Below are 8,799 nucleotides of genomic sequence, written 5' to 3' on the forward strand. Positions count from 1 at the left end.
CCGTTAATAATTAAATATTATTTGTTACCCAGGAAGAAAAGTAAGCTTTATCAATTCTATTCGTTTCAAACATTCGAATCTTATCCTGATTTGAAAGTCACCAGTATGGCAACCTTGGCGTTTTCCCTTTTTCTTTTTAAATATCGAAATCGCTATCCGTTCTTCTTACGCAAACATTATTCCTCTCAAGCAGTCCCTCCAGTCTTATATGCTTAGGTGGGTGTAGGTAAACATTGTATAGCACGTGTAAGTAAAAGGTAAGCTAAATAAGCGTCTTCTCCTTCCTCTTCGTCTCTTTTCTCTCTTTCTCCATTTCCTTTTCTTTCTCTTCTTTTTTTGTGCTCGGATACACGCCAGCAGGAGCGTGTACGAAGTGTCTCTTACCAGCACTGGTGCCTTTTCATTCGAGTTAGTCGGTTGGTCTCGCCTCTCGAGGAAAGCGGAGGCTAAAGGGTTTCGATTCCCGTGCCGCGGTCGCACAACTCTTTTTCACTCTCAACCGCTGGAGAGAAAATTTATATCTCGAATTCACCGACTCGCCTTTAATTTCTAATCCTTTGGACGGAAACCTTGGCTAACCGGTCGCTTCTGATTCCTCTCTTCATAAAAATTATCTCTCCACCTTACAATTCCAGCACCATCTACAATCAGAAATCATCTTCAAAGTTTTCCACGATATTATCTATTAAATATTGAAGGTAAACAAAGAGTATATCAAATAATTATTCATAATTTTCACCGCTAATTAAAATCCATATTAGAAAGTTAAATTTCTTTCTTTATCCTAAGTCTTTCGATCACGATTTTTGAAATCTGATGAGATTGTGATTCCAAAAATCTATTGTCTTGTCATTTCATCTCAACTCCATGTCTCATGCAAGATTCTTGATTCTACTCGTGTTGTTACTGTTAACGTTTAGTTAGAGTTAGATTCGATGAAGAACTTTGGTAAAATCTTCGACGCTGTTGATGACGAGAGAAAAACTACAACGTGAAGGGAAAATGGAGCTAGATAGAAGAAGGGGGGGCTTCGGGGTACGACGGGGTCGGTCGGGAAAGTGTAATTTCAGTTTGAAACAGGAACGGGAGAGGCCGACCCACATCGAGGCTTCGAGTGTTTGTATTGCTGACGCGGCGATCCAATCCAATCCAATACCCATGGCGGATAGGCAACACAGCGCATATACTATCTACGTATGAACGTATCTCCCTCTCTTTCTCTCTCTTTCCCTCCCTCTTCCCTCACCCCCGCCGCTTCTCGTCTGCTTTCCAATACAATTTCGCGGGGTTCGCGACGAGGCAGGCGGAGCTTTCATTTTGTAATTAATTGTCCGCCATTTTAACATCGAAAAATCATTTTTTTTCTGGGCGACCGCGACTTTCCAATTAAATCACCATCCATACATAGATTCTCTTTTTATTTCTGGCGTGGAGAACGGTATCGGTGATGAAACATTGTAGAGATCGAGATTGTACCTCTCGCTAATTTCAAGATAGGATCCATCGTTTTTTCTACACTTTCAACAGCATACCTGAAACATAATCGAGTTATTATTATTTATCGTAATTATCAAAATTGAATTGTACAAATTAAAAATTTCGAATTATTTCATTCAATTTCCGAAAAATCGAAAATCAAAACTTGGAAGAACGCGAACACGAAGGCGTCTCTCCTACGATTCTACACTTACTTGAGAAAGGAAGGAGAAAGAATACGGAAATAAAGAAATTAATATTCATCGTGAAATTCAGCATAAAGCCGTCTAATTAAATACCTGAGCATGGTAACGATTGCGACCCTCTGGATGGGGTTGAAGCGGTCAGCCGGTTCGTGCCGCTCGGCTGCTATTATCATAAACGCAACAATAACGAGGGATGATCCGACGTGTAAACTGTTAAACCCTCCTCCTCCCCTTGGCTCTTTTTTTGGCGAGGGTGAGGATTACCGTGGGGGCCATCCATCGAACCACGTTCCCGGGGCTGGAATCCACGGGGGATGTTATTGTTGCCGCAAAGAGCGAGAGAAAGCGGTCGCCGAGCTACTAGAAATAGAGATACCAGGGACTCTACCGTAACTGTTAGGCTCGCAGTAGTCCACAGGGCCACCCCGTTCAACCCTCGATAATATTGACGGTGTTTGCCGCCTCCTATTACGAGCTCGATTGAACCAAACTATACGATTATCATGCGTCACTGATAGTCTCTCTAGATTGGATAGGAAGGAAGATCCCTGGCTCTACGTATAGAGAGAGGGGAACTCCCTTGCAAACTTCGACTCTTTTTGGATATATATATATAATTTCTTTAAGACGAGATGTCTTAATGCATCTTTGAAATGAACAGTATTAATATTGGCTCGTTCGAACAGCCAATCGGTAATTGCCTTTTCTTTTCAATATCGCGATACGTGATGCGTACAATGTAAGAATCAATATTGTAAATTACAGAGATTTACAGAGAAGCCGTCCCGTGGAAAGAAGCGCTTTACCATTTGAACGATTTAATCATAGACAGTTTCGAAACAATCTCTAACCGGAACAAGTGGATCGATGGTCCCTTGGTTAAATGCATTCATAGCAGACAACGAGTGACGCTCGCACATGGAATACATGAATACGAAATCCTCGAAGTTCATTATCGGAACGTTTCGCGAGTCTACCAAGTTGTGAAACGCTCAGATGGTACTTGCACGAAGCAACCATCGACCATGGGGTACACAGTCACCGTGTTTCAGTCGGCGACAGTGTACTGCTCCTCCTGTGGGTAGCTTATAATCAATTCAATTAAAATTGATTTCCACTCGTCACGATACATCAAACAAAACGGGCCGTTGGTCCCCCCTTCTCTCCCCTTCCTTTTTCAATACTCTCGCTCTTATTTCGTACTCCCCCTTCGCTCCCGTAAAAAGCATGATCTCGCGATTCGAAACCGAGTTATAAATATTCAACGGGAGTCAAAGACGGGGCCGGGCGAGTAGTTAGAAAAGAGGGGGGGAGGGAGAGGTGAGCTCGTAACCGTTTTGTTCTTTTGTCAGCGTCGTCATTATATCGTGTGCCTTCAATTTTTTTCCGCCTCCCCGGCAGTCGTGTTTGCGTGGGCGTGCAACAGCGCGAGGATTCGACGGCTTCCTGCTGCGAACAGGGGGGTTGAAGCGACACGATTCGCGTATAATCGGGGCCTATCCTTGCTCTCCTTCTCTCGCTCTTTCCCATATGCCTTTCTCTCGTGGATACGTGATGCAGCGTGCGTGCTTGATTTTCCTGTATGTCGATGCACTCGCCAGGGTGAGACACGCGCCTACACCGGGCGCATTGCCCTTTCGAAAATCCGTTATTAGCATCGAGCCTCCATTATGACGTTTCGCAATGCTGACAAATACTTGGTCCCTCTTTCTCCTCTGTCTTCCGTGGGCGCCGTCGGTGTGGCTGTGCCACGCGCGTTTACATATTATTCGAGGGAACATGGGACACGCGCCGCCACGCTCCCGGGCCCTTTCACCTACGCGAATATTGTGCTTCCGTCGAGAACGTTGTTTTCTCCTTTGTCTTCCGTGTCGTTGATGGACGAAGATATAGAGTCCACTGTACGATTACTCGCTTTTCTATTGGCGGGCAGGTTCATTGGCCAAGGCAAATTGGAGCATTGACGTCTTTGGACATTCAATTCAATGAAATCTGAAATTTTTATAATTGTTCTTTAATACATTCTTATTAAGAGTAATATGATTATTTGTTATATTATTGGTAAGCGATTAGAAAGAGATTATTTGATTATGTTCCAGGTTACCAAAGTACGAATTATCAAGGAGGATACGATGCAGGACATAACCAGGTTGCAATGGTGCCTGGCCCATGGGCAAGGGGATATGGTACTCCGCACAATTATCATCAACGTTATCCGGAATATCAGCAAAAGAATAATTATAATGTTCAGCCTTACGGGCGAAATAATTATCAAAATCCACAATATAATAGTTATGGTTCGCAGTATAATCAACAACGGGTAAGATTTTGATATGTAAAATTAATTGTAATACCTGAAAATGATGGAATAATTAATTAATGGAAAAATTTGACTGTTTGAGAAATAAATTTCTTTCACTTACCGTTTAAATTAAATTAATTTGATTTCAATTAAAAGATTTTTAAGAAAATTAATTGAGAAAGATTGTTTGTTGTATATAAATAGCAAAGATTTAAAAATATTCTTATCTAATAATTTAAGAGAATGACGAAAGCATATTTTATAATTAATCACTTTTTCTTATGATGTTTTAGAATTATTCTTCTAACTACCAAGGGAATAGTGGTGAAAGTGGGGGAAGTAGGGGAGGAGGATGGAGACGGTCAACGTAGACGTAGACCTTTCTCTATTTGATTAATGCCATCACAGATCTTCAATTTAGATTTATAAGATTTTTCGTTTATAATCTAGAACTTTGGAACTATGCTTAGATTCAGGAATCTATCAACGAGTAAATTGTCCTTTTTTTTTTTGTTCATTTTATCTATGTGAACTTAGATATACAGATGAATGTGCAATATTTTAAATTCATTCCAATATTTGTTTCTTTTTTTTTTTTTGACATTTCTGAATCTTGCATTTTATGAGAATATAATCGCTTGTTTAACATTTAGATAATTAATCATACCTTTTTTTTTAGATATAATAGATGCATAATATGATCTATGATGGCAATTATTATTCATAACTTAGGAACATAAGCAGTATCAAGTATAATTTTATATGGACTTTAATGTGAATATACACATTATTCACAAGGAACTGTATGATAACAACTATCGCTGAAGATTGCACCTTGGCTATAAAAATTCAGATAGAAATAGAAGGAACAATCTTTAAGCGAACGCGATTTGTTAACATAAATTGAATTGTACAATCAAAAACTCAATTAATCATGTTAAATGTTTTCTTGTATGATTATTGTTAGCCAATGCAATTTAGTTCACATAAAAAAATTTTAAACTTTGTGAAGATTATTCATCTATTCTCGACGTAGTCGGTTTAATTATATATTCTGATATTACAATATCATAATGATATTACAATATCATTATATCTGATCATTGCTTGTAATATGGGATATTAATTCAAACATTATTCATTCCTGTAGATTTCGTCATATATAATAGAATATGATGAATAATCTCATTTTGTCAAAAAAATTTTAACCTTATTTTATAGCCTTGTTGTCATGACTTCAGTTTCATCGGATATCCGTCGTGTATACATATCGTTCGTGTACAACCAATTAAAAGGAATATATGAATCCTTTTTATTATACACTAACTTGCACATCACACGTGGAAACTTTTTTATTGTATTCACTTGAACATAAAAAAAAAAAAGTATAGAAATATAATTTAATTAATTCGCGATATTCTCCTCCGCGAATTTTTTCATATCTTCATATTTTCACAAAATCCTCTCAATCAATCCTTTCTAAAACAAAAAGTTCAATTTTTAACAATAGTAAGGTGTTATTTTTGATACGAAGAATAAAAAAAATTTTGGGAAGCTAGGTGCTGTAACCGTGACGCATGGCGTTGTATGGTATCAAAGTTGAAACCAGGCGGTCGGGTACATCTGGTACCGGTCTACCAGAGCGGGCGAGCATTGAACCAGCGAGTACCACTCGAGAAAACAATAGCGAGCAACGCTCTTGTTCTCTTTCCTTCTCTCTCTCCCTCTCCTTTCTCTCTCTCTCTCTCTCTCTCTCTCTCTCTCTCTCTCTCTCTCTAACCCTCTATCGTCACCCTGAAATCTGGAACCCATATTGTAGAACCGTTTCATCGGAAATGGAGACGCTCGATCTCTTTAGTCAGGCAAACTTTGGGAATCGATATGATCTTAGCTGACGTTAATAATAAAAGATATATTATTTATGCTGTAATAATAAAGAATGTAAATTTTTAATATCATTTTTTGTTACGGAATATTTGATAATGTAAAATAAATATAATAGCTCTATGAAAATATTTATATGATAGGTATGCATCACATCGGAGAACTTACATGAATAAACAGCACAATGGAAAGAGTATCGTATTTTGCACGACCCATTTAATTTGCATTACCCGCATAAAATCCTCTGATCGTATGATGATCCAAGTCGATACTTCCGATAACCCGCATGAGTAAGTGTAAACAACTCTTTCAGTCTCAGCTTCTCACACTACGCTTCTTCAACTCATTCATCTCTGTTCGATTATTGTAATTTTATTATTATAATTTTCTAATTGATCTAATTGCTCAGTTATAATTATTATATCTTTCGTTAATTTAATCTTTTTTAACGTATCAAACTTTCCAACCAATTCTACTACTTTTTTAAAACTAATAAAAGTTACTTCTATCAATGCCCTTCGATGAAATACCGCGTTTCTCTTTGAGAAATTTCGCAGAGGATGCATCTCGAGCCTGGTTATTGCGTCTGCACGCGATTATGGATGATCGAGCCGTTGTGCGTGCCGCGCATACTCCTCCACTCCGAAGTGCTCCTTTCTGTGAAGCTTGCGGCGTTATCTCGGCTTCCTTGTTGTCCCTTTGATGAAATAAAGCACTATCCGCGGCGAGATCTACCCCACGTTAGTAGTTAGAGGTTCCCGGCCTCTCTCTCTCTCTCTCCTCTCTCTCTTTCTTTATCACATGATGTGTACTACTTTCTCTTTCTCTCTCTTTATTCTCGAGTTCTCTCGACGATGCAGGACACAATGCGGCCCTTACATCTTCATCGAGTACGAGTCGTCGCTTGCGTGTAATGCGTTCACTCTGTACTTTCCATACGGGTATACGAGTTCCCATTTCCTACTGCCTCTGCTTGGATTCGGACAATACTCGTCTCACTCACTTCTTTTTAAATCCTTGTTTTTCCTTTAAAGAAAAACATAAGATAAACATAATATAATTTAAGCATATATTTCAGCGTTTCATTTAGAATATTTGCGTTATCAATTTTTTTTCTTTCGAATGGATACGAAACTGAAAATATTTAAGTATTAGAATAATAAGAGAAAAAAGAAATTTAAAATAATTTTAAATATTTACAAATCGTTCAAAATTTGATATCTTTTTGCAAATATATCGTATATCCTTGTTCCTCATTTCTTTTATGTATGACACCAGAGAAATGGATACCATTTTTTTCACAAAATATCAAGCGTTCTTTCTCTCGTCGATAAAGCTGTAAAATGCGTTTATGTCGACGAATACAGATTCCAATGCGATCTATGCGGCTGAGAAAAAGAGAAAACGTAAAAACAACGATAAAAAGGAAAAGAGAAAAAAGAATAGAGAAAAAGGAGCCAAACGAAAGAGAGAAAGAAAGGGGCGAAAACAGAGAAAGGAGAAACTTTGGTACACGTAACTGGAGGCAGTCCGTTGGGTGGTTGAATCGTGGAGTGGAAGGCAGAGAGCCCTTATACGCTCATGAAGAAGAAGGTCCAGGTGCGCCCTCACCTCACACGACTCTGCTCCACGGCACATCCGAGTTCTCTTCTGCCTTCGTTCTCTCTCCCTTCTTTAGTTTTTTCTTTTTTTTCTTCTCTGCTCTTCTTCTCTTCCCTATTCTTTCTATTTTCTTTCCTCTGGCAGTCGGCGTTCTCTTACGCACTTCCGCCATGGTGTACGCATTGCTCTCCGGCAACGTAAAAACGCAGCAACCCATGTAATGTCGTGACATACGTTGGATGCTCTGTGAATGTGTACATGCAAACGCGCACGCGCACACATTTATGTATATTCGTACATGGGTACAGGCACCTAAAGGTAAAGAATAGGGACTGAAGTACCAGCGTGCAAAATGGATGGCGGATATAAATGCCAAGTAGCCAAGTATACGGCACTCTCTCTTACCCATTTCGTTCTTCTCTCTTATCTCGCTTGGTCTTGCGTGATTTGCCGTATTGTCCTTTTCTCATTCGTACATATCGTTTTGTACCGACTATGCCGCCTGCATTTGATAAGTATGTATTGGCCGAGTGTCTACGGTCGTTTGCGCGGTGCGAAACGACGCGGAAAGATCAAGCAGCTGCGAATAAATTTTTATGCAGGCTATAGAAGCGAAGAAACGGAAGTTAACCATGCACTAAAAAAATTAAAGATCACGATTAACATACCAATTCACTATATTTTACACCACACGTGCTTCTTTCGAGCACGTGCAAAGTGCCATCTCTGATTTTATGTTGGAAACTAGCAATTTTTCTTACCAATCACGTGCATGGAAAGACACCATAAGTCAAGTGTTCGTGTAGAGTTAAGTGTATTCGATCCATGACGTGATTTATTTTTAATTAACTAGCTGTGTGACGCAGATTATCTTAGAACCCATTGACAACGAAAATTCTGTGAGATAATGCGATCGTGCTTGGAAAAAATTGTGGGTGGTCGGTTTTCGTGACAGGTCGCGGAAAGATGAGCTCTTTGCTTGACATGTACCTCGTTACCGCGTCGGTGAAGACAAACTCAGACACCAGGGATGACGCAGCACCAGCTCCTGGTTACCTCTAGCCTATTGTTCTCCCCGCATTTCTTCTCAGCTCGTGCTCAAGTGCTCGATCGCTACCCTCCCTCGAAACCCGGATCCCTAGACGTGCTTTTAGCTCTGTACCCGCGTACGTCCTTCGTGACTAAACGGGATTGTAATTTTTTTACTTGGTTAATAAAAACATCATATTATTTTTAAATTTTATCCTTGATCTCTGTGCCAAGTTAACAATGATATTATAAAAAATCATTTAATCTATAAACAATACAATTATTAAAATATAATTTAAC

General features: G+C 39.1%; 1 protein-coding gene and 3 long non-coding RNA genes across 5 annotated transcripts in view; 1 reads left to right on the top strand and 3 right to left on the bottom strand.

The window, feature by feature from the left end:
• The window catches only part of LOC107994417 (uncharacterized), a 6,452-nt gene extending 5,202 nt beyond the window's left edge, over positions 1-1,250 (bottom strand). Inside the window, exons 1-2 of the long non-coding RNA XR_001765311.3 lie at positions 740-1,250; positions 29-641 (exon numbers count right to left, since the gene is read on the bottom strand). This is a non-coding gene — a long non-coding RNA (uncharacterized LOC107994417). The remainder of the gene's footprint in view (positions 1-28; positions 642-739) is intronic.
• Positions 1-5,378, top strand: part of LOC107994411 (5'-3' exoribonuclease 2 homolog) — a 26,024-nt gene extending 20,646 nt beyond the window's left edge. The window contains exons 16-17 of the mRNA XM_017051317.3: positions 3,782-4,002; positions 4,278-5,378. Of these exons, the coding sequence (XP_016906806.1) occupies positions 3,782-4,002; positions 4,278-4,355 (299 nt within the window). The 3' untranslated portion in view covers positions 4,356-5,378. The remainder of the gene's footprint in view (positions 1-3,781; positions 4,003-4,277) is intronic.
• On the bottom strand, positions 1,289-2,105 carry LOC133666099 (uncharacterized). The gene is made up of 3 exons (XR_009829728.1): positions 2,059-2,105; positions 1,776-1,980; positions 1,289-1,532 (listed from the first exon to the last, which is right to left on the bottom strand). It is a non-coding gene; the product is annotated as an uncharacterized LOC133666099 (long non-coding RNA).
• Positions 5,118-8,185, bottom strand: LOC107994416 (uncharacterized). Of its 2 annotated transcripts, XR_009829726.1 has the most exons (4): positions 7,876-8,185; positions 7,069-7,782; positions 6,037-6,894; positions 5,620-5,908 (listed from the first exon to the last, which is right to left on the bottom strand). It is a non-coding gene; the product is annotated as an uncharacterized LOC107994416 (long non-coding RNA). The 2 variants fall into 2 exon arrangements; XR_009829725.1 differs by having other exon boundaries at positions 5,118-5,908; positions 6,037-7,782.
• Positions 8,186-8,799: the final 614 nt, after the last annotated feature.

This window comes from Apis cerana, linkage group LG5 (assembly GCF_029169275.1).
Source record: "Apis cerana isolate GH-2021 linkage group LG5, AcerK_1.0, whole genome shotgun sequence".
NCBI classification, from domain to species: Eukaryota; Metazoa; Arthropoda; class Insecta; order Hymenoptera; family Apidae; genus Apis; species Apis cerana.